At 25.0% G+C, this 26377-nt stretch overlaps 1 protein-coding gene across 1 annotated transcript; it reads left to right on the top strand.

The window, feature by feature from the left end:
• Nucleotides 1-7356: 7356 nt before the first annotated feature.
• LOC145840430 (importin-4-like) lies at nucleotides 7357-26010 on the top strand. The gene is made up of 26 exons (XM_082947691.1): nucleotides 7357-7473; nucleotides 7551-7669; nucleotides 7876-8095; nucleotides 8844-9026; nucleotides 10031-10096; nucleotides 10621-10722; nucleotides 11501-11584; nucleotides 11869-12009; nucleotides 13804-13857; nucleotides 14049-14158; nucleotides 14449-14557; nucleotides 15060-15189; nucleotides 16002-16112; nucleotides 17007-17120; nucleotides 17308-17440; nucleotides 17851-17962; nucleotides 18471-18540; nucleotides 18698-18825; nucleotides 19164-19269; nucleotides 22018-22175; nucleotides 22879-22971; nucleotides 23278-23400; nucleotides 23462-23592; nucleotides 24497-24716; nucleotides 25390-25561; nucleotides 25689-26010. Exons 1-26 carry the CDS (start codon nucleotides 7384-7386, stop codon nucleotides 25754-25756), a joined length of 3147 nt encoding a protein of 1048 aa, XP_082803817.1. The 5' UTR covers nucleotides 7357-7383; the 3' UTR covers nucleotides 25757-26010.
• Nucleotides 26011-26377: the final 367 nt, after the last annotated feature.

The raw sequence follows: 26377 nt of genomic DNA, 5'->3' as shown, positions 1-26377 counted from the left end.
ATATTTATAGTATTTATATTAAATATTGTTAGTTTTGAACGAAAATATTTCACCTTTCTACACGAAACCGCATCTTGTGTAATTTGCTCCACTATAGATTTCAAACAAAAAATCGCACAAAAATACTACAGCAAGACATTTTAAGTTTAAAATAAGTAAAATTTGTTCAGTAGTCAGAAACAGAACTCTTAACTTCTGTATTTCTAGTAACTCTCACTCCTCACTACGTCAGCGTTTAGCTTATATATGCCATTCACTCCCAACTGTACTAATAAAGTGATTTTAATTCAAAGTTAAAAAAAACTTCAAATATTTATAAAAAATCCATCTTGGACAATTTGGGATATCTTTTAAATAGACACTAAAATATTAGAATGTGATCAAAAATGTTAGTGGTAATGCCACATGGTGAAATACTGTTCTAGTTATTTGTGAATTATTATTTTTTGAATAAATGAAAAAGTTGAACTTGAGTTTTTGATTTTGCAAGGATCATTTTTATCACATTTTTAATCAAATAATTAAGGGCAAAGGGGGATGTATAACATTTTTTTCACAATTTGATCTTATTTTATATAGTTTTTACTAAGCTACATAATGCTTTTTACAGATTATTGAGATATAGCCGGTCAAAGTTGGAGGCAACAATAGGTTCCTTATGGGAGGCCCAAACTAAAACAGCAAAAATAGACTATTTAACTAAAAATCTACCTCCTACGTTTTTTGAGATATCTACCTCAAATTTTGAGGATATGTTCCTTGCAATATTTAAAAAATTCTGTAGGAAAGAAATTTTAAAAATGAGAAAGTATAAATTTTATATAAAAAATTAACAAAATAAATAATTAGTTTTTTGTTATACAATTTTTATTAAAAAAAAAAATCCTTTCCAACAGAATAACCAAAATTGCAAGGAACATATCCTCAAAATTTGAGGTAGATATCTCAAAAAACGTAGGAAGTTATAGATTTTTAGTGAAATAGTCAAATGTTGCTGTTTTAGTTTGCGTCACCCATAAGGAACCTATTGTTGCCTCTGACTTTGACCAGCTATATATCAAAAATTATTTTGAATTTTTAAAATTTGGAAAAAGTATCTTGTAGCTTTGTAAAAACTATATAAAATAAGATCAAATTGTAAAAAAATTGTTCAACCCTTCTATGCCCTTAAAGTGCAAGTATTGGAGCTTGCTTGTTTAAATTGAGTAAGAAAGAAAGAAAGAAAAATGTGAACGCTCACAACTAAGGTCGATAAATTGGTGTGGGGAAAGACCTTTTGGTCATCAAGCTGCACACCATTTACTTGTAACTAATTCTTTGAGCTAACTTTAAAACTAATGAAAAAATAAAAACAAAAACTTAGAAAGTAACTGTATGTACAATTTTTTTTTTTTTAAAGTTTAAAAATGGTAAGCACCCTTTTTTAACCCATTACTGCCAATATTGACCATGGAAACCATAGTCTACCATGGGCTCCACAGCGTCTCCTCCCCTAGATTTCTATTTTTATGATCATGTACATTCACATTTTTCTTGTTGCCCTTTCTATAAGAGCAACCACAAAAAATGCAACAGATATCTCAAAATTGAATTAATGGGGAGAGTTAGTAATGTCAGTATACATAAAATATTCAGTAATGTCATAAAACTGAAAAAGCGCTATGTATTTTAAAAAAGTGTCTTTAAATTTCTTATATATGTGTTTGTAGGTAAATAAAAATAGAGCAAAAAAAAAAATTGTTTAACTGTTTTATAGATTTGTAAAGAATTCAGTTTTATACAATAACATCTAGCACTAATAATTGATAGAATTTGTTTAAACTACTTAAAATAAAATCACTTCTAACAATAAACAGCTAAATTTAAAAAACAAAATAATAAAACTTCACAAATATTCTAAAAAAATTAAAGTAATAATAAAAGTATTTAATTGAGTTAAATAAACTGTTTGTAAACCTAAAACTATTTTTTAACAAATAAAATTAAATAACCAGAATGTCTAAAAAATATGAAGTTTTTACTTCGAAATTTAAAATTTCCATCTTCTGAAACAAATTGACAATTAAGGGCATAGGGGGGGGGGGGTGGGGGTAAACACCCTTTTTTGTTTTTTATCTTATTTTATATAGTTTTTACTAAGCTACAAGATGCTTTTTACAGATTTTAAAAATTCAAAATATTTTTTGAGATATAGCCGGTCAAAGTTGGAGGCAACAATAGGAACCTTATGGGAGGCGCAAACTAAAACGGCAAATAACTAGAAATCACTAAAAATCTATCTCCTCCTACATTTTTTGAGATAACTACCTTAAATTTTCAGGAAATGTTCCTTGCAATATTTAGAAAATTCTGTCGGAACAGAATTTAAAAAAAATAAAAAATAAAAATTTTATAACAAAAAAACTAAAAAAAAAATGTATCATCTATTGTTGCCTCTGACTTTGACCGGCTAGATCTCAAAAATTATTTTGAATTTTTAACCTCTGTAAAAAACATCTTGTAGCTTAGTAAAAACTATATAAAATAAGATAAAAAACCAAAAAAGGGTGTTTACCCCCCTATGCCCTTAATATATAGTAAACAAAAAACTACGAAATAGAGTTAAAAAAGAAAAATAATATATCAACTCGTTTAAATCACACTGTCAATGAGGACAAAACAATACTATCAAATTAGAGTAGCCTTATGACTTAGGGTCCTAATAAAGATTTTAAAAACTTTATTAGTTAAACATTGCAAAGTCTAAATCTACTAAATGACAAATATACAAAAAAAAATTCAGTTGAAGTGGGAAATAAGTAAAGATGTTTTTTTTTATAAAAAGATAGAATTCCTTCAAAAAATGTTTAATGTTGTAGAGGCAAGAGTGAGTCTGGTGTTTTTCTACTATAAAATAAAAAAGTTATCCTGTAGCCCTACACATTTAATTTTGGAGCACTTTTTACTGAATAATTGTTATTGAAAAACTTGAAATAAATAGTTTTCACAACACTCTCAGTTCCAAAAATTAAAATTTTTTCTAAAAATAACCATGTAATTAAATTATTGTTTAAACTTTATATTGTTTATGAATATGTTTATACACTATAAAATATCAGTTTACAGGGTTCTTATATAATTATGATAACTCAAGAGAGTAATCTATTTAAATTTCAGATCAGACTAGTTTGAAATTATATAGAAACTCAGGATGACTTAGGCCTGTTTGATAAAGAAAACTTGAGACAGTTTTAAGAATTTTTGAACATCTCAGTCTACAGGGTTGCCACACACTCGGGAACTGCGGGAATTCAGGGAAACTCAGAGAATTTTCAAGTTATAGAAAATCTCTGGGAGACTCAAGGAAACTCAGATAATTTTGATTCTTTTTTTTAAACTCGGGGCAGTTTTGATTTTTTTCTTAAAATTTCAGGGAAATTTTAAGATTTTTAAAAAATTACAGGTAAATTTTTTTCTAGATCTAAAATGAGATTTACTTAATCCAGTTTCAAAATTTTGTTCTAAACAATTAATTTTATTTATTTTTAAGTGCTTATTTAGAAATTTATAAGCCTTGCGGCTAGTTCTTAAATGTTCTTAGAATTAACATTAAATTTTTTTTTAAATAATAAATTTTTTAAGGATTTGAAAAAAACCCAGGGAAGTTTAAGGTTACTCAGGGAAGTTTCTAGTCACTCAGGGAAAATTTTTTAACCCAAAGAGTGGCAACCCTGAGTCTAGTCCAGTTTTTTCTTTCTAAATCTTGTACTAGATTAAGTTGTTAAAATTTAAATATTTTAGCATTTTATAGCCAGCTTCGTTTAAAAACTAGTTTTTTATTGACTTGTATTGTCAATTTAATTTAATTCAAATTTATTAATATTTTTTTTAAGGGGTTTAAAACCTTAAGATGACACAGGTCACTCAGGATAGTTTTTTGTTTAAAAAAAGGGGCAAGGCTGAGTTTATTTTTAAATTTTGATATTGTTGTTTCTGGTTATATCAGAATTGCCACAGTTTTAGTCTACTCAGGATAAATCAGACTAAGTTATTTTTACTTTTTTTGTACTTGAAATATATAATTTTTTGTTTATATATTGGCCATGGATTTCAATCTTGCAACATTGGTTGACAGGGTTGCAAAAAAATCTGGAATTTTGAACAAAAATCACTAAAAAAACAAAGAAATTTTTATCATTTTAACATGTACAGTAGTAAGATTTTGATTTGACTTGAAAAATCTATCATATAAATAAACATTTTTTGTTGTAATCAATTTTTTTTTATTGAATAACTTATTTTAAGTTTTTTGTAATGTTTTTATAATATTTTACACAGTTTTTAACCTTAACTTAACTTTAAATTAAAAATTGATCCAAAAATGTGTACTTGTAAAAACCTGGAAGAAATTTTTAAAACCCGGAGAAAACTTGTCAAAAACATTACCAACCCTGCGTGTGTTGTTTTAAAGTTGTCATTAGAATCCCTATGCCATTAGGCCCAAATTGTTTTTTATAAGGGCTTATGTTATTAATCAAATAATTATAGGTATTCAAAATTAATTAAGAGTAATGTAATCCTTATCAGATTTTTGTTTATTATTTTGTGTTTTAAATTTTATCACAAACTCATGCTAGTTTTTGATCACCCAGGCTGACTTTTTTGTCTTATACAGTGGCAACTCTGTTATAATTAAAGAAGATTCCTACACATATCACAAAATAACCATGTCATTCAAATTACTAAAAGTTACAATATTTTAGAACTTGTTTTAGCCATGCATAAAAAAAATTAAAGTTTTGCAAAAGATATAAAAATGGGTTGTTTATATTAATAGGAGCTATATACACTTTTTTTTTTCAAATTATTAAGATTTTTGAGTTGTCCCCCTTTAAATGTTTTTTAAATACTTTAATTGTCTTAAATTGAATAGTTGTGCACCCATATCATTCTAACTATCAACATTTTCCTAACAAGACATTTATTATAGTAATATTTCAACTTTTTATTTTAATTTGTAATTTAATTTTCTTATAATTTAATATTCTAAGCTAATAAAACATTGTTAGACAGTTTTAAATTGAAGTGTAAGTTTATTATTTTGATGAAAAACATTAGTACTTTAACTTACTAATAAAAAAGGTTTTAAGCAAGACTAATATTGAGGGCATAGGGGAGGGAGTTTAATATTTTTTAATATAAAATAACATTGGCTCTTTTTTCAAAGCTTACAGAATATACTGGCAGTATTATTGCAAGATAGTTTTTACAGAAAAAAAAAATCTGTTAACAAGTTTTGTAAAAAGTTCTGATACAACTAGATGAAATTGAAAATTTTCAAGGTTAATTTTCTTGGAATTTTAAATAATTTATCAAAAATCTATTTCCTCTTTCATTTTTATAAAAATTTAGTTCAAATTTTCAGGAAATGTACTTTTCAATATTACAAACAATTTGTAGGAAGCACATTTAAAAAAAAAAGAACAAAAAAAAAACTATGACCAAAAAAAAAAACTTTATTTATCTCTTTTTAAATCTTTTTATTACAAAAATAAAAAAGTCTTTTTTGTACTTTTTATTTAAAATTTATTAGAGATTACTCAAAAAAAGTTTTAAAACAATTGCTCGAAAACAGAAGGGGGAGATAGATTTTTAGTAAAATATTCTATTTTTGCCCTCTTAGTTTGCGCCTCACATAAGGAACCTATTGTCTACTCTAAATTTGAATGCTCATATTTCAAAAATTATTTTGAATTTTACAAGCGGTAAAAAGTAACAAGTAGTTTATTAGTTGTAGATAAGATCTTCATTAGTATATTTTATACATAACTTTTTGAGTTGTGGACCTTCAAATACTTTTTTAAGAATTTAATTGTCATGTTATTGTAATAAGTATACTTATCTTAATATAATGTATATATATACATTAGTAGTAGTAGTAGTTAGTAGATGTTAGATGTAGTTAGTGTAATACAAAGTTTGATTGAAATGTATAAATAGTTATCAAAATTCATATTCAAATTTAACTTCAAAGTTTAGGTTAAATTAATACATTCTTACATATTTTCAGCTCTCTAATTTTACTTTGATGTTAGCTTGTTTTTATGCTTGATGTCATTTCAAGTATTTTAATGATTTATAGACTAGACCAAAGGCTGGCAAATTTTAAAGGAACTGTATTTATATATTTATAAATTTATATCTAGATCAATAGTTAGCAAACTGTGATCCACAAGATAAAAATATGTGGCCTGCAATGTTCTTAAATCATTTTTTAAACAATTAAACAAAAGTTTTATAAGAAAAACTTAATATTAGGCTCATAGTTTGTTTAGTTAATACAAAATGTTGACCAAGTTAGTAGGACTGCTTCATATACATGCATATACATAAGCTTGAGTTGTTTTTTGGTAAAACTGTTAGGGTTTGAGTACATGTTTGGGTAAAGGGTAAAAAAAATTAACAAAATTTAAGATAATAGAATGAAAAAATAATCTGACCACCCAAATGTACTGGTAAAAACTGCATGAATATGAATCAGTTCTATAAATTAGGCTATCACTTTAAATTTGCCCAATAATAGTTACCTATTAATGCTTTATTATTTTATTTAATTTTATTTTTGATTTTAATTAGTATTTTTATTGATAACTACAATTTTTTAGATAACTGCGCTTTCTATTATTTTTTTTTAACTTCTGCAAGCAATTGTTTTAGAATAATTGTTTCTTTGGTATAAAATGTGTCATGACTTTGTTTTATAAAATGTATGTAAACTTATTGTTTGGTTTATGTTATAAATAATATGTAGCTCTTGTAAGTTTAGAGCACTATAAACCAGATTTGAATAAGCAACATAATATCTTATTAAATGTAGAGATGTTAAATTTTGTGTATTATAATAATAGAAAAAGTTTTCCTTCAGTTATATTTACTGGTAGTAAGTTTGCACGTTTTTTTGTTAATGTATTAAATATTTAAAAACAAATATGGGGTTTCAGTTCCTTTATGTTAATTGAAGTATTTTTAGTTTTATTTAAAACTTTTATGAAAACATAATTGTGCATTAAAATATCTATTCAACCCAGGAAATATTGGTATGTTTATTCTTCTAAAATGATACATTAGGGTTGATTTAGGTAAAGGTTAAATGTATTAAAAAAAAGCTTAGGATTGAGTTACATAAAACTAAAAAAAATCCTAATATGCAGATAATTTTTGAAACAAGTATAATTTTTTTATATAAAATCATCATTATTTTAACAAATATAGTTTTACTGTAGTAATCTTGTATGAATTATCATTTTACTTCAACAGTTACACAACTTTCTTAAAATAACTTGAAGTTTTATGAAGTTAAAACTCATACCTTGAAACAGTTTTATATTTTCTTTATAAAATTAAATGGATTCAATAAATAACGAGTTAGTAACACTACTTAGAAGTCTAGCTATAGCTCTAACCAGTGATCAAGAGGGTATACATATATCTGAGGTTGGTTTTCTAATTAAGAAGTAGTATAGTTTGCTAGTAGAAATATATAGATATTTTATTAACTTAATACTTTCTAGACATCAAAAAAGCTAGCTGATTTAAGCAACAATGGTGATTTTATTCCTGCTATCTCATACTTAGTTTGTAATGATCCTGAAACAATTGTTAAGATTACTGCCATGACTCTTTTGAGAAGGTAAAATACAAGATTATATATATATACATTAAAAATTTATTTATTTTAAACAACTAAAAATAGTTTATTACTATAAGTATTTTTTTAATTATTTTTTTATTGAAGCCAACTTAATTACTGTTTAGTCAATTGTTTTTATTATAACTTTGAAGTATGATATTATTTTTGTAACTCCGTTCCTAAAAATACTAAAATGATATCATCAGGAAGTTGAACAAAGACTGGAAAAATATACAAGATGCTGCAAAAGATGCAATTAAGGAAAAATTTTTAAACCAAATGAGTAAGGAAAATGATAAAAAAGTTTTACGTAGTTTAATGCAACTCGTCTCAGCAATTGCTAAGTTAGATGTGTTAAGAGGTTGGCCCCAGTTGTGGAGTGTTATCTTTGAAGTTTGTAACAGCAACGATCAAAACAACTTGAATGTAAGTTTTAAAAAATATATTAAAGAGGATTGTAGTTCATTCAACTCAACTTAAAATGTCTAAGTTTGAAACTAATTTAGAAAAATCAGATAACTAAAATTATTGTTTAAACTTGATTAAGTCAATCTCATATTTATATTTTAAAATATATATGTTATTATACAGAAGATTTATTAACAATTAATAGCTATTTAAATAAGGATACTTATTTTATATGTGATAAATGAAAAAACTGTTTTGAAGAATAATGCAAAAAATAGCATAGTTAAGCAGAAGACTCAAACATAGAATTTATTCTTTCAGTACCAAAAAATATTTTTTATTATTATTTTTTGTTTTATTACTTAAATGAACAAAAATAGTCATGAAATTAGTACCACAGCTTCTTAACAACTATTTTTTTATCATACTACTACAAGTTTTTAAATTGTTATATTAAAGTTTAATAGGTTAGATAAATTTATTTTACCTGCTTAAACCAAAATATTATCTATTAAAAATCTCGAGTGTTGGTATAACTGAATTCAAAACTTTTTAATAAGAACTATTCTTTAAATAATAATTCCATTTGCTATAAATATTTTTTTACAAATTTAACATCAATTTAAAAAAATTACAGATTTTTAATAAAAAAGTTTATATCTATATTTATCATGGTAAGGAAATATAATATTTGGAATGTTCATAATGTTATTAAAAATATACTAATAAAGCTTATTTTAAATTTGTCATATTTAAAAACTTTCAGGTAGGTTCTGAACTTTTGTACAATGTGTGTGAATCAACTCCAGATCAAGTTGGAGAGTCTTATTTAACTATTCTTAATGTGCTTGTAAAACTTCTTAATACTCAAGGTGTTCAAATCGAGACTGCTATTAATTCAGTTAAATGTTTTAAAGCTTTGATTCCTTGGTTAGGAACAGATCAAAAGGTTAAGTTCTAATATTTATAAACCATTTTATAAATTTAAAATAAATAATTTTTGATTTATTACTGCAGTAAACTGCACTACTAATTATCTAAACAGTTTTTAAATAAATAAAGAGTTTTTATTATTTCTTAATTAAACTATGTTGTTTTTAAATAATTACCATTGCAAATTTAATTTTTGAATACCAGTGTTTGTAATTTTTTTACGAAATATTTATTTTGAATAAATTTAAAGTACTATAGTAGTAATACATATTAACCACGGTTTCAAAACAAAATGGAACCCCTGAAAAACCTTGAATTTGACATTTAGGGGTATAAATCATCTTTTTCACAAATTAACCTTATTTTAAAGACTTTTAACTAAGCTACAAGTTGCTTTTTACATATTTTTAAAACTCAAAATAGTTTTTGAGATATAGTCAGTCAAAGTCGGAGACTACAATTGGTTCCTTATGGGAGGCGCAAATTAAAACGGCAAATAACTAGAAATCACTAAAAATCTATCTCCTTCTACGTTTTAAAATATAACTACCTCAAACTTTTAGAAAATGTCCCTTGGAATATTTATAAAATTCTTTCAGAATAAAAAAAACAAAAATAGATATTTTTTATTTTTTTCAAAGTTCTTTTAAACAGAATTTTCTAAATATTCCAAGGAACATTTGCTGAAAGTTTGAGGTATTTATTTCAAAAAACGTAGAAGGAGATAGATTTTTAGTGAAATAGTCTTTTTTTGTCGTTTTAGTTCGGGCCTCCCGTAAGAAACCTATTGTTGGCTCCGATTTTGACCTGCTATGACTCCAAAATTATTTTGAGTTTTTTAAATCTGGGAAATACATCTTGTAACTTTGTAAAAACTATACAAAATAAGATCAAATTGTGAAAAAAGTGTTCAACACCCCCATGCCCTTAAACTTAAGCACTGACAAGCACTTAGAGCAAAACTTAGTTTGCCAAACAAACAATTAAGAAATTAAAAGTATAATATTGCTATGTTAACAGGAAGTTACTCAAAATTTGATTGTTTTGTCGTTGGGATGGATTAAGAAAGTTCTTAGTGAAGATGAGGTGAGTTTAACTTATTTTTCTAGTTGTATTATATTTAAGTACGTTTAATGGAACATTTAGTTCTTTTTGGAAGTCATTGTAAACCAAACTAGAAACTTGAAATGTTATAAATTTCTAATAAATATAGCCCGCAAGGCAGAAATCTGCTGCCTTGTGATGTACTTTTTAGCTACAAACATACCTAATAAAACTTCTAAATTAATAATTAGTAATAATTTTAACTTAGTATACATTATCAACATTTTGTTTAAATAGTATCTTTTTTTATTGATTCACAAAGTTATTTTCATAACTTTGGCCTTCACAAGACTATATTCTACTAAGTTTTCTCGCAAAGAAATTTTCTTAAAAATATTAGTTTAGGCCTTTTAAAAGATTTGTAACCTCTGATTTTTAATGTATGAAGAAAATACCACTACTATAAATATTTAGCGAAAATGTTCAGTTTGAAACAAAAATATAATTATATAATTAGTTTCGAATAAAATAGTGTTACTCACGTTAAGAATATAGTTTTTATTTAGACAGAGGCATCGGACCTTATAGAAACTTTTGAACTTCTTGTAGAAACTGAAATTCCTTTTGTCGCTCCATATTTGAAGGAAATTGTTTTATTTGCTTTAGAGGTATGTTATGCTTTTTGTATTTATAAAAATTATTTGGTGATTAAAACTTTGTAGAGTTTATATTATTTTATTATTAGTATAGACTAAGACTTAGTCACTGAGTTATGAGAATTTATATGAAATTTAGTTTACATATAGACTATCATAAATTACTTTAACTTTTTTGCATTTACAACGACTATGTATGTTATTGTAAGTTATTATTTCGCTTAATTAATTTTTTATGTATCGTCGCAATGATTTGATTTCATAAATTTGTTTATTACTTAAGTTTTTCATAGATTTGTAATTTTATAAATTTAAAGTTAGTTGACTTCAGTAAAACAGGTTGCCAAAAACTCAGGATAACTCAGAGTTCTTATAATCTTTTTGAATGCCTGTTTGATTTTTTTTTTGAAATTTCTGGCTAGTTTAGATCTTTTCCCTTTTTTCAGACTAGTTTTTATACTATAAACCTTTTTTAAATATTTTTATTATATAATGATTATAATTTTGTTAAATATTTTGTTTTTATTTAAGTATTTCTAAGTTTTTAAGCTTGATTAACAGTAGCTTTCTTTAGTTTTTGGCTCATGGTAATTAGTTTTTCAATTTTGTTATAAACTCAAGCCAACTCAGGTTAACTTAATATGTAACTTAGGTTAGTTTATGGTCACTCAGTCTGGCTTTATTGACTTAAAGATTGGCAACTCTGATAGAAGTATCTCTCTGCTCGTTTTAAACTTAAAATGTTGTATTCAACAGTTTTTTGATTAGTTTACCATTATTAATATTTTAGATTGGTAAAGCTGACCAACTTGAAGATGAAACTAGAATCCGAGCCTTATCGTTTATTTCATTTGTTGTTCAACAAAAGAAAAAAGTAATAATTCTTAAGATGTATTTAAAAACATTTATACTGATAAGTCATAAAGTAAAATAGTTGAAAATTTAGTGCATTTGTTTTTTAATAGTGACACCTAATTAAAAATAAATTTAAGTTAATATATTTAGACATATGACTATTTGTGTTTTTATAATAATAATTTATGTTCTAAATTCAATTATTCCTTTACTCAGCCTAAACTATAAATTAGAAATCTAACAGAGAATATTTTTGCAATCTTTTGTTATGATTTTTATTATACAAAATTCTTTGTGTTACAGGCAGTCTTAAAGCACGATTTGTTAGGAGAAATATTGAAAGTAATCTGGCCGATCATACTCGAATCAGATCCCGATGATGACGATGTTGGGCTGATCGGTGACGAATCTGATGAACAATCTTGCTTTTCCTCATCTTTGCAAGTATGAAATTACGACTAATGCTTGAACATTTTTTTCGAGTTGAATTTGAAGTAAAAAAAAGTATTAGTAGAAATATAAATCCTCAAGTGGTATTATTTCATGTTTTTAACGATATTTACGCTATAAAAATAATTAAATCTTTTTTCATATGCAAGAAATAAATAGTATGGTCAAGTAGTCGAATAAACATTTTTCTATATTTAGATATTTAGAATTTTAGTTTTCAATTATTTTCATAAAAAATATCCTCCTAACTTGAGTGTAAAATTTACTATAAAAATTCTCCTACAGTTTTAAGTTTTTACTTTATCCTAGTTAACATACCTTAATACTTATATTACAAGACAACTTAACTGTAAAGGAAAAAAAAACACCTACTTTGAATATTTTTTTTCAACAGGATATAAGCAGGGTTCGTGCGCGTCAGGCTAAATCAGGCTAAGTCAGGCTAAATCAGTTTTTTTGAAAAATGTTGAAAAACGTCAGACCAAATCAGTTTTTTTATTTAAAAATTTGAAAATCTCAGTTTTTCTCAGTTCAAATGCTTAAATAGTCTTGATAAAAAATAATAATAAATCTTTTTAAGATCAAATTGAGATGTGAATTTGTTTCTAAATAAAGATTTAGTTATTAAAGACAAATTCAGTCAATATTTGTGAAAATAAATGCTTAAAACCTTGTGTTGAATCTCTAAAAAATTTAAGAATCTTTATTATTTTGTTATGGGTAGATTATATACGTCATAGTTATAAAAATCCTAAAAAAATACAGTTTAACATTACAGTTTAGTTCAGCAACTTAGGTGTTTGTTTGAATTTGTTAACATCAGCTATGTTTTTCAGAACTTAGTTGATTGAACTGTTTTGATTTTTAATTTAAAGGCTCTATACCAAATACTTTTTAGATTAAAACTCTTAACAATTTATTCATATATTTTACTGTTTGCTTAAAGTTGTTAGAGATATTCACAACACTAAAACTTAGTTTTAAGATATAAGTACTAAGTTTTGTGGGAGTACAAATTTTAGGTACAATTCATTTTTCTTTACTAGAACAAAATATTATAAGTTTTTTTTTTAATTTAAGTGTAAGCTTTTTAAATCTGATATGACATCAACAATCACTGTATTTATTTAGAGTTTAGGATTTATAGCAATGTATCAATTTTAAGTATTAGTCAAAATACTATAATAAACATTTTTTACTTATTTTAATACTCCTGTAAGTGTTTCATTTTAAACTTTAATAAAACAAGACAATGCACGTTGTTTTATTATAAATTTTCTGGTTATAATGTTTTTACTTAGTGCTTAAATTGAACAACTGTGTTTAGTAATATATATCAAATGTTTACACTAGTAATAGACTAGATATACCAATTATTTTAAAACTTATCACTGAATTTGTCATGTTAAGGGCATAGGGGGGTCAATTACCTAATTCTCAATTTAGTCTTATTTTATTGAGTTGTAACTATGATATGAGTTGCTTTTTGCAGATTTTTAAAGCTCAAGTATATTTTTGAGATAAAGCTTGTTGAAGTCAGAGACTACAATAGTACTAATCAAGACCCCCCAATACCTAAAATGACTCCTGAAGGGGATTTTTCTTACTTTGAAAAAATGTCAGGCTAAATTGGTCTCAGTCAGGCTAAATGAAAAAATTTCGCGCACGAACCCTGTATAAGTGTGAAATCAATTTTAACCAAACTGATTATGATCTAGTTTCATAGTTTTTTTATAAGTGTTTAAGCGTAGTAACTTTTATGAACTTAAATAGTAATTTAATTTTTAGATTATTGATGAACTTGCTTTGCATGTACCCCCCGAAAAGCTATTCAGCTATATGGTTTGTTTATAAAATTGTTTAACTTATATTTTATTACGATAAGTAATCTTATTATTAAAACAGAATGTATTATATAAAATTAAAGAAACAATAGTGTCTGTTTGGTTTATGTTCTCTTAAAACTAGTTTTTCGATAATTTTATTCTGAGTACTTTCCATTTTATCTAGTTTGACCTAAGCTTTTGTTTTAGCTACCTCTCATTCAAGGAGCTTCTTTAAGCGGAAATGATAGTAATAAGCGTGGATTATTGTTAACTTTAGCCTATTTGACTGAAGGCACATCTGAGTACATCAAGGACAAGTAATTTTTTTTATAGAGGCACATATAATCATAAAAAAAGAAAATTAAAATAAAAGCTCGAAAATTTTGATTGGAAAAAAGTAATTGTTCTGTTAAGCTTAAAAATGATCATACTGTAAAACAAGTTTTAATCATTTGGCAGCTAGTCAAATATTACAATTTGTTTTGATAATTACAAAAATTAATAACATATCCAATTTATGATTTATATATAACTTTTTGTTCTATTAAAAATAGTATTTTTTTTAACCAAGTTGAATAAACATTTTATCGCTAACAACTTTTAACAGCCATTTAGAATCTTTTGTGAAGTTTGCTTGTGAGGGAGCTAAATCTGAAAGCGAGAAACTCCGAAATGCTGCCTTGTTTGCTATCGGACAGTTTGCTGAGTTTTTGGAGGTTTTATTTTATTTAAGTTCCAAGTTTTGCATTTTAGTACTTAATGTTAACTGTTCAAAATGGTTAATATTGCAAGTGTATTTATTCAAAACAATTATTGTAATGCCAATATATTAATTTCCTATTAATTGTGATGATTTGAACTCAATGTCAACTTTTTGACATTAACCAAGTTGCTTTTTTATTATGAAATATCATTGGTTTCAAATATATATTCTTTAATTACTTTTTTCTTAAAATAAAATAAATAACTTGTGTGATCTATGCTTTTGATTTTATTATTTCTCTAACTTAAATAAACAACTATAAGTTTATAGTCATACCAAAATACTTAATTTTCTAAATATATTTTTGATAAAAGTATACTTTTATAAAAAAAAGTTAATAGTTTGGTTAAGGAAAAATTTATTTACTTTTACCATAAATATCTTTAACAATAAAGAAGCAAGTATACTAGTTTCAAGGTTTTGTAAAGTTTAGAATTTTTTAAATGACCTAACAGCCCGAAATTTGTGAGAAAGCCAGTGAAGTAATGCCAGTTATTTTCCAAGCTTTACAAAGGTCAACATCTTCAAATAGTATGGGAATTTCAAGAGCTTATTACGCATTGGAAAATTTTGTTGAAAATCTTGGTTAGATATTTTTAAACTGCAATTTTTTGTTATACGTTGTTTTTTGTTATATATTATTGAATTAAATTTGCTTAATTTACTATTCCGTCGATTTATGTTTTTTATTTTATTTTTTTACTATTACATAAACAAAGTTATACTTAAAGTTAAATATAACAAAGTATAATATAAACATAAGTTCACTTAAAGTTACTTAAATACTACTTTTGTATAGTTTTGCTTGCACCATTGCATTAATATAACTATTCTTCATTCCTAATTTCAACTATAAAAACTTATATACTGCTTAAGTTGTTTACAGACATTCATAGTTAAAATTTTCAAAACTTTTTTTCAAATTTTATTAATTATAATTAATACAATATTCTGATTTTTTATTCTAAAGATCTTATTTTATAAGTAAAGCTTCAATTCAGGGCTCACCAGGTATTTGGTGGTCGCGGCCCAAATTTCGAAAATAAAATCTTTGTTGACCGCAGTTTTAGTTTTAGTAACAACGTGAGCTTTTTTATTTTTACTTATCATTTCAGACCTAAGAGTATCTGGTTTAGTTTTTTAATTTACTGCCAATTATATCTGAGATTTTTTTTTTTCATTACAACCCCAGCATATCGAATTTAAGTATTAGGAATTTGTTTAATGGGTCAGATTTAAATGCTCGCGGGCCGCAGTTTACCGACTCTTGCTTGAATTGCATTCAAAAATTTGTAAAAAAGTTCATTTTCACAATAATATTTAAGATAAGTAATACCATTGAAGAAAATATCTTTCTTAGTATAATAATAATAAGTTAACCTTTAAATCGTTTGCAGAAGACGAGCTGTCACCTTATTTAGAAGAATTGATGAACTACTTAACACTGAGATATCAGCAAGGAGATGCCAAAGAAAAAGTTCTTGTTGTTTCTTCGTTGGGAGCGATTGGTATAAATATTTATTGTTTTTAAGTTTAACATAGCAACAATGATGAAAATATATTAGAATGTTTTAAACACATTTTAACGTTAATAAAGTATCACTTTTACGAATATTATTTTATTTAAGTAAGTAAATTTCGTTAAAAGTTTAGTTAAAATAAGTTATTTGCAATAGTGTGTTTAAAAATTCTTTATAGGTTTAGTTTGTTTATATGTTTTTAAATTGAACTCCATTTGAAAATTAATCGAGTATGTGTTTTTTTTTAGTTTTTAAGGTTAAGTTTTTAAATAGTTTTTGAAAAACCTTTATTTGAATTAAAAAAACATTTTGTAATAAAATAAATTGTTAAAAATTATAGGAGGAAGTTTTACTTTATCCAATTCTTACTGTTTTATATCCTGGAAAAAGATGAAATTGACAAGTTAGGCAAAAAATTCTTGGATTTTGAAAAATTTTGAAAGAAAACCTATAGTTTTGTACAAAAAACACCTAGAACATCAAAATATTTTTAGATGTAAAGTAATGAAATTTCGATAAGATACAAAAAATCAGTCATATAGATTAAAATATTTTTGTATCACAATTTTTTTATTAAGAAATAAATTTAAAATAGTTTTAAGTATCTTTTCAATATTGTTATACCATTTAATATAGATATTAACCTTAAATTTAACTTATTACCTAAAATAAAGCAAAAAACTTTATTAACCCTGGAAGAAATTCGGAAAACCTCGAAAAAATTTCTAAAAAGCCTTTGGCAACTTTGATAATTCCAACACGAAATAACTAAAACGCACATAATGTGTCAAACAATATTTTAAAAACATTATTTTTGCCTTAAAAAAAACTTAATAAATTTTGTATGAGTAATTATTTTAAAAAAATTGAATAACTAAATAGGAACAGCAGCTAAGGAGAAATTGATGCCATATGTTGATAAAATTTTAAGCATTTTGGAAGGTATACTAAGCAGTTGCACAGATGAAGTTGAATTGATCCATACTCAAGCTTTTGGTAAGTATACATATAAAAGTTTTTGATTTAAAAATTTTATGTGCAATATTATTTATAATTAGCTTTTTACTAAAGAATGCGATAAATACTTTTTCAAAGTAAATCGGTTGTCGGCTATTTTTCCTGCAATCTACATAATATCATTATAACAATTTTTTTCTTTTTCTTCAAGCCTATGTTTAATCAGACACGTTGGGAGTTTTTGTGCGAATACTGGGCAAGGAAAGGTCAGCGTTAGTCATGGATTCAATGAAACTTGCGATCGGAGTGATGAGCAGAGACGCTGTTGAAAAAATTGACCCTGATTTGCTGCGTTCCATGTTTGCGAATTTGATTAATAAATTTAACTAAAAAGTGTAGTTATTATATTAGTACGGCTTTGATTTGTCATGCATGAGTATTTTCCAGTAATAAATAAATAAACCTACTTATTTGAAAAAATTATTTTGTTAATTGTGTAATTACAATAGTATAGTAGTTAATGTTTTTTTGGTAACTAGATCAAATAAGAATTAAAATTTATTATTTCTATATTGATTTAAAAGACTTGAAAAAATTGTACCAAAAACTTTAAATTAAAATTTTTACTTAAAATTCACATTTTTTTTCTCCCAACAATTGTTGAAAAATAATTTTAAACTATGCTTTTATTTATTAACTAAATAAAAATGAAACTAAATAAAACTATATTTTCAAAGTTAAATATTCAAATAAGTTTTAATTGTTTTAGGTTTGGATTGTGTGCTGCTGCATCATCAGTACTCGAAGAGCAAATGGCTCAGTATTTACCAAGTATTGTACCAACAATGCTAAAAGCTATTACTAAAAAGGACAATGTTGCAGTGAGTAAAAGTTGAAATCTTTACATTAGTTGTTATTTTTTGTTTTGAAAAAACAACTCGTTTAAACTAAAACTTTTTTTAACAATGTTTTATTTTGTTGTTTTGTTTGTTGTTTTATTAGTTTTTGTGGTCTTAATAAAGAATACAATCTATTTAAGTAGTAAAATTGCTTTAGTTTTTTTAATAGGTGATCATTAATTAAAAAAAGATGTATTCTTTATGATTGAATTAATTAAAAAAATTATATAAAAAAAAAACTAATCTAAATTTTTAAGAATTCGTTTATATGGTTAAAAATTATTATTTAAAAACAGCGTCAGAAAGTGTTTTGTAATTGTATTAGTTTTTTTATTTAATGTTTATGAAAAAAAGGTTGCGCTTATTGTCTAGAACGTTCGACTAAAAATTTGTTTTCCTTGTAAGTTTTAAAACTCAGTTTTGGATAAATAACTTTTTAATAACACCAATGTAGTTTTGAATAAAGTTTTAGTTTGTTTTATATTTTTAGGCTTTAGAAGAAAAACTTACAGCTGATAATGGGCTTGATTTCGACGGCAATGGCGAATTAGATTTTACAGGTAAAATTTAAGAAAATAAAAGCAATAAAGTTAAAAAAAGTTATGTGCAATAAACAAGTATAAATACTGTATGAAATAACTTACGTTAAGCACACAAATTTTTGGTTTATTGTAAAATATTAACGTAAGTACATTCCTAAACAAGTATTTTTTATAGATGAAGAATTGTACGCGCTCGGCGGAGGTTACTTGGAAGAAAAAGCAGATGCAGTGCATGCATTGGGAGAAATTGCCAAATATTCAAAGCAAGCTTTTCTTCCATATCTGCAAAAATCTTTTGAAGAAGTAATTACCTATTTTTAGAAATTATCTATCTGATTTAAATCTAAACAATTTAGCCTACTTTGTAGCATTTTAAGTATTTCTTAGGTTAGAATTTGAAAGAAAGTTAAAATAATTTTTAATTACACTTACTGGTGTTTTTGAAACTTTTTTTTTGGGTTGTTTATTTAAAAAATGTTAAAAAATGTTTAATTTCAAACTATATTTTGGAAATCATTTTTATATAAAATGTTTTCTAAATAAAAGCTAAATTTAGTTTATTTATAATAAACTTTTTTACAAACGTACAATTTAAACATAAAAGCTAAAAGAAGTTTCGCAAACTTTTTATAACTTTGTAGGTATACAATCTCATGGAATTTTCTATTGCTGAAGTTAAAAAAGCAGTCATAGGATCTTGTGGACAGTTCGTTCAAACTGCTCATCAATTAGCACCAAAAGAAACTTGTATGTTTTATACTGCATAACTGTTACAACAAAATTTAAATATTTTTCCAGTAATTAAGTTCATACAACGTTAAGTAAAATATAAGATAAGTCAAAGAGTTCAGTCATATAAAAAATAATTTAATAGTATGTATTTAAACTTAAGGATGTTTACCTGTTTGATAGTTTTAAACTCCATATTCCACTTATTTTAAAACAATGTTTTGTTAGGCTTCTTGATCCTTACAGCTACAGTCACCCGCCGTGTACCTACGCTTAAAAAGTTAACAATAAAGTATAGGCTTATTTTGTACATAACTGTTCATCAAAAAAAGGGTTTGCAATTATTAAAACTTTTTAAATTTTAATTTCAAAGTTCCGATAACCAAAACATTTGACTGCTTATAAATATTAAAATTGTATATGTAGATAAAATTATCTACAATAGTATTATCTACTCATTAGAGATTTGCACAAAAAGTTAGGACTTAATGTAAAAACTGACAATGATAGAACACCTACCTTTATTTATAAGTCATTTTGATTTAGCACAACCTAGAGTTTTTTTTTACTCTGGGAATTTAGAGTCACATTTTTGTGTTATTTTCATCATTTACTTTTAGTATCAAGATAATTTATATTTCTTTTTATTACTTGGTAAAACAAAAGTTTTAATAAAAAATCCTAATTCTGTTGTATAAAACTGTTAATTAGTATTAAATATAATTATTAATACATAAAAGATGACTAAGTCTACTTAACATTATTTTTAAGCTAATGTTTAAAACTATACATAAATGGACATGTCCTACAGATATGAATTTTTACCTAGGTTCATCATGCATTAGTATAAGCAGGCGACTTTTGCAAATTTCATTATCTCAATTTCATTTTTATTCAAAACATTAGTTTTTTATTATATAAAAGAATAAATTTTATATAGATATTACTATTTTATAAGTCAAAAATTATTTTAGGTTAATTAAATCATGTATAATTAGTCTAACAAATTATTTTTCTACTAAAAAATTTGTGTGTTTATAAAACTTATTATGTTATAAGTATACAATGTGATTGAAACTAAAGTTTTTTAATGTAGCTAATTATTTATTGTATTTGGTTAATCATATACAAAATAATTAGTGTTTGTAGAATTTTTTTTGTAGTTTTTAGCTTTGTTATACTAAAAGTTGACAATAAAGTATTGGCTTATTTTGTACAGTAAGTTAGCTAAATAAAAGTTATTGCTGGCCTTTGTCACATTATCTATTTACATTGATAGATTGTACGGAATTTAAATTTGAAGTGGTTGCCTTTTATTAAAGTCAATACTTATGATTGGTCAAATAGTTAACTTAATTATAAACAGTAAAACTTTTTTATATTTAGTTAAGCTTGCTTATGGTTTATATGCATAAGCTCTTAGTCTTATATATATATTTTTTTCCTTTTCAAAGTCAAATAGACGTTTATGTTCATATGTAATTTAAAACTTCAGAATTTAAACTTTAAAATATGCTTATGTAAGTATTTTGAAGAAAGCCTTGACTTTTTGCAATTCCTCTGTATTTTTTATAAGCGCTTACATAAACAATTTAATCTTATGAAGTAAAGTAATCAATAATTTACATTTGAATAAAATCAATACTATGTTAGCAATTAGAAAAGTCTTATATATCATAACATTTTATTTCTTAACGTAAATAAGTATTTTTATTGTTCTGTACTAAATATGTTTGGAATTCGATTACCAAGCAAGCACTATTGATATAAATTTGAAAGTAGTACAAACTTATGCTTAAACTTATTTAATCTTTCACAGTTTTTTTTACCTAAAGGCATTTCAACTAAAATTTAATATGTTTTAAGACAATCTAATTACTATTTTGGTTATATACAGGCAAATGTTATTTTTTCACTAAATATTTAAGATAATTTAAATTGTTAAGTTTAAATTATAAATAAAACATTTTATTTTTATTATTTTTCTGTTAAAGTATGGAGCATCTTTAAATGTCAATTAATTTGATTCTTAATAATAAGAAATATTATATGACTAGTATAAGGCTAGAAGCAACGTTTATTTTAGAGTTTTGATATTTATCTTTCTTTAAGTTATTTAATATTTATATAAGTTGTTTAACTTAGCTAAATTTTATTCTACAACCATTTCTTTGAAATGTTAGCTTAACATAAAAGATATTGTTTATGACTTTAAGTTTCAGATTAGTTTAAATAAGTTTTTCTATTTTATACTAGCATATAAACAAATTTGTAATTAAAAAACTGTTTCTGTGAAATAACTTAGACTATTGAAAAACTAGTTTCTGTAAAATTTTTAGTAATTATATACTAATAATAAGTTTTTAAAGTTTTGTCTACTTAATAAAGTTTAATCAAGTTTTAAATTAATTTATTTAAATTTAAATGTCGATAAAAACTTCAAAAAATTTTCCTTTTCATTCTTTAAAAAATTATAAAAACACTACAACTTAAACTTAAAAATTCTGTAAGCATTTAAAAACCGTTTAGGTATTAATGAGAGATTTGTATAGTATTCAAAGTTAAAACGAAGTAAATTTAGCTTATGAAAACTAAATAAATTGTTATGAAGTTTGTTGAGTATTTATAAAACTTAGATAAGTTAGTTTTCATTGAGTGGTTTGATTAATTTTTTGATTATTCAATGAGTACAATATACAGCAATAACAAATATGATGAAAACTTTTATTTATAACTGTTTACTAATTTGATTTGTTATTTTAACAGTCTCAACAATGTTAAATGCTACATTCCCGCATTACTGCAAGGTTCTTGTTGAGGATGAGGAGCGCCTCGTTGTAATGGGAACTTTGTACACGATTAAAGAAATGGTGCAATCAATCGGCCCAGAGGTTTTCTCGAAAAATTCAGAAAATGATGTTCAGGTTTAATTTAGTTTTAAGTTTTTTTTCTGTTGTATAAGTTTTGCCTAGTTTAAAAACATATTACTGTATAAAAGACGTTGCAGTTTATCTATTAAAGCAGTCTTTCTAAAGTAATGGATTTTACCTGAATTCTCATCTAATTTTACGAAAGTAATTATCTTATAACAAAAGAAGTGCTTTTTTTTTTTTGTAAATTTGTTATTGTATTTTAAATTGTCAAATAGCCTTTCTTAATCTATATCAAGTATTCTAGTTTAACTGTTCAAAAATTTATTGTAATAGCTTTTAGACTCATACCTTTGAAAATTAATAACTAACAGAAAAATCTATCAAATATTAACTTTTTTTTATACAAAAACTTAGTTTTGTTTAATTTAAACTGAACACGCAGAAACCTTGATTTCTTTAAATTAACTTCATAAGTTAAAGTTAAAAATTAGCTTTATTAAAAGTTTTTTACGGTTTAATTACATTTATTTGATTTCTTTTGTTTTTTATCTAATTCAGTATTATTCAAAAAAAGAGTTAAATGGAGGTGTTTCAATAAATTAATATAATTTAACACATAAGTTATTTTAATGTAATTTGAGTAATAGCTCTAAAAAAAATAATTTAACCTTTGCTCATCACTAAAAAGTTTTTGATTTGCTGTTCATTCTAACAAAGTGGAAGGTTCAATATTTCAATGTAAATAATAAATCAGATGTTGATGGAAGCAGTTTTGAAGATCATGGCGCAGAAGTCAGCTTGTCAGGACTCTGACGAGGATGTTGACGAGGACGACGATCAAGTTCAGGTATTAAATATTTGTTTTAAAACTATTCACTTCTCAAAGTAAACTTTACTTGCTTTTCATAAACAATTTCTTTGAACTAGCTAAATTCGAGTTGAGATGTTATTTTGGTGACAATTTATTACTATTTTTATTTAATGTTAACTTCGTATTATTTGTATATTTTTAAACTTCAACCCTATAAATGTTTAAACAGTAGTGATTAGTTTTATAACTAATTAAATTATAGCTTCTGTTAACCATTTATTTTTTAAATAATATTAGATTAGATGAGGTCATTGCAACTTTTAAGCCAATGATATATTTCAGGCGGAATATGATGAAATGCTGATAGAATACTGTGGAGAGTTGATACCTGTGCTGGCTGAAAAACTTGGTGGACTTTTCTACAAATACTTCAAGAGCTGTATGCCGTTTTTCTTTAAGAAAATGGTAATAAGTTGCTGAAAAATTATACTAATTTCGTATTTATTATCTGTTTTTATTTTTACAGAAAAACAAAAACTCTACGAGCGAAAGATCATTTGCAACAGGTACCATTGCTGAAACAATGGAAAAGTTTGACAGTCCTATGGCAAATGAGTTGGCACCAGAAATTATACCTAAGATTCTTGAACTGACTCAGTTAGTTATTCTTGCAAGCAATTTTTGTATTTGATTTTATAGCATTAGAAAATAATAGTACAAATTCGAAAATTTTATTAAGTGCAAACTTTCTAATAGAAATTAAAAAAATCCCTTTCTTAGTAGAAGTGTCTTTGAGCCAACTAGTCAATTAGTAAAAGTTTAAACGTCTAATGATCAAAATATGCTGACTTATAGAGCCTTAGTATTTTTTTCATGCAAACAATAATCATGTTCAACAGAGTTAAACTAATCTTGGTTTAATTATGTTATTATATTTATTAAACACAAGTATTCCAAACATGCTCAAAATGTTTTGTTTTTGTATGATAGTAGGATCTTTAATGTAACATAAATTAAAAAATGTAATTATTTATGTAAATTTTAATAATAAATGCTAGAATAATCAAATGTAAACTATTTCTAATTTTAAAAAATTTATATGAATAATATAATTGTTTCAAAAATGAAGTTTTAATTAATTTTTAAAATAATTAACTACATAAAAATGTTCTACTAACGGTTTTTTTTTTTCAAGACATTCAAAAAGTATAATGGCTTTTTTTTTTGTAGTTTGTTTAAAATTAAGTACAAAAATATTCAGTTTTCAATTAATTTTGATCCCGTTCGTAAATTAATTCAAAAACTACTGCTTAACTAGTTTATATGGTGTTATGAATTTATAATATTGCTACACCTTGTAAAGTTGAAATTTTTATGTTTAAGCTGCATAAAAGATTTAAAGTTTCAGTTGTTTAGTTTGGTCTTAATAAAAACTTTGTGATAAGTTTTTTTAGTAGAAATTATACGCTTGATTGATATGTAAAAAGGTCACAAACTTGAAGAAAGTTTGCCTTTGTTAATAAATGTGTAATTTACTTTTTAATAGTTAAACTCAACATAGGGATAAGAGCAAAGAAGTGCGTAACAACTCTGTATACGGCCTCGGTGTTTTCATGCAGCGGTGCTCTGCGGAAGTCGCATCTGGATTTTACTCACCGTGCTTGCAGGCCCTATCAGCACTTTTGAACATGGAAACGAAGAGATTTGTTGTTGACAACATCCTCGGTGCCGTGAGCAGGATGATACTCGCCCATCACAATCTCGTTCCCGAAATTAACCAGGTTTGTTGAGAATGAGTTGTTGAAAATGTTGCAATATTAAAATAACTTAGCTCATTTATTTATTAAAAGTCTCACTTTTCAAGGAAATTAACATTATGCCATTATAAAGTAAGATAACAAAAAATATATATAATTTTCTAGCCAAATGCTATATTTATCGATACTCATCCAAAACTATTGTTTTACCGTTAAAAAAAAAGTTTTTATAACTTTAAATATACAATAAATGTATTTTGTTATATTTAAAACTGCTTAATTGTATTTTCATAACTCTACGTTGAAAAATAAAGTATGTTGATTTTTTGTTTTAAATAAAAGATATACTGATTAAACAGAGTTTACTTTTTAAAATGCTCCTAAAAAAATAGCCAAGTTAATGACTTAAATATTAATAAATATTATTTGTGTCAATAAAAGTTTTTATAAACAAATAAAGTTAATGTATCAATACATTTAAAACTATATACAACTTAAAAATTTTATTTACCACATAACGTTGATTAGATTTGAAATAGAATAAAACAGGTGTTATTTGAAGTCCGTTAAAACTATTTTTTTTATTAAATGAAAATTTTGAGCAGTCTTGCTTTGTCTGAAAAAATTACTTGTTAAAGAGACTAAGTGTTTACATCTTTCTGAGCGCAATTTGAACTTAAAGTCATTTTAATTGCAGGTGGCTCAAGTGTTGATATCAAACCTACCGCTAGTTGATGATCGAGAGGAAGATGTTACAGTGTACGCGTGCCTCAACCACATCGCCCGATTGCCTTCAACCACCCCCCAAATCAAGCAGTCTTGCTTCAACACCATGAGGCAGGCGCTTGAAATAGATGCCATCAAGAAAGGTATGTTTTCTATTGCACTTGAAACTTTTATGATTCAGAAAAAGTAAACTTTTATAAATGTTTGATTAAAAGTGGTTTGTTTATTAAGTCATAGTTTATATAGTAATAGCAGTATCAATTTCTACAGATGTTCGTGACACAATTATGGGCGCCGCACAAAAGCTCGTAGAAGATGGAATAGTTCAAATGCAATAAATTTAATTTCATATAGGAACATTTTTTATAGAAATTTTTAGTAGGAAATGTTCAGCTAGCTTTAATTAAGTTATTATGTTACAACTTGTTGGATACAATAGATGTTTTTTGATGTAGGTCTATACTAGTAAATTAATTATAGAATATATATCTAATGAATTTGTTTCTACAACTGATGTTTTAACATTTTAGTTTTAATGCTTTTATTTATCTCGTTAAATTATTAAATTTTAACTTCTATTAAAAAGCGAGCTTTTCAAAAAATTTACTCCCTAGTTTTTTAAGTGAAAAATTATTCAAAAAATGTTTATAATAAATAGAGAATGTATAAAACATAAGCGTGAACTTACCGAATACTTTAAGATTACTTTTTAAACAGAACTTTCAATAAGAGTTATATTTTTATACTAAACGCAAACCTATAGTTGGTAAATAATAATTTCTGTATTTTAAAACGTGTATATTAAAAAGTTTTTGTAAAAAAGTTAAAAAAAATTGTATACTAAAAATGAGTATAATTTTGAAGATAAGTTGACCATTAAGTGTTTCCATATTATAAACCAGGGGTCGGTAAAGTCTGACTCGTCATTTTGAGTTTTCTCCCCCGCAACGTGCTTTTTA

This window comes from Thalia democratica, chromosome 7 (genome assembly GCF_965202585.1).
Source record: "Thalia democratica chromosome 7, ktThaDemo2.hap1.1, whole genome shotgun sequence".
Lineage (NCBI taxonomy): Eukaryota > Metazoa > Chordata > Thaliacea > Salpida > Salpidae > Thalia > Thalia democratica.
The sequence above is the reverse complement of the archived record's forward strand: the minus strand, read 5'-3'. Positions and strand labels throughout refer to the sequence as shown.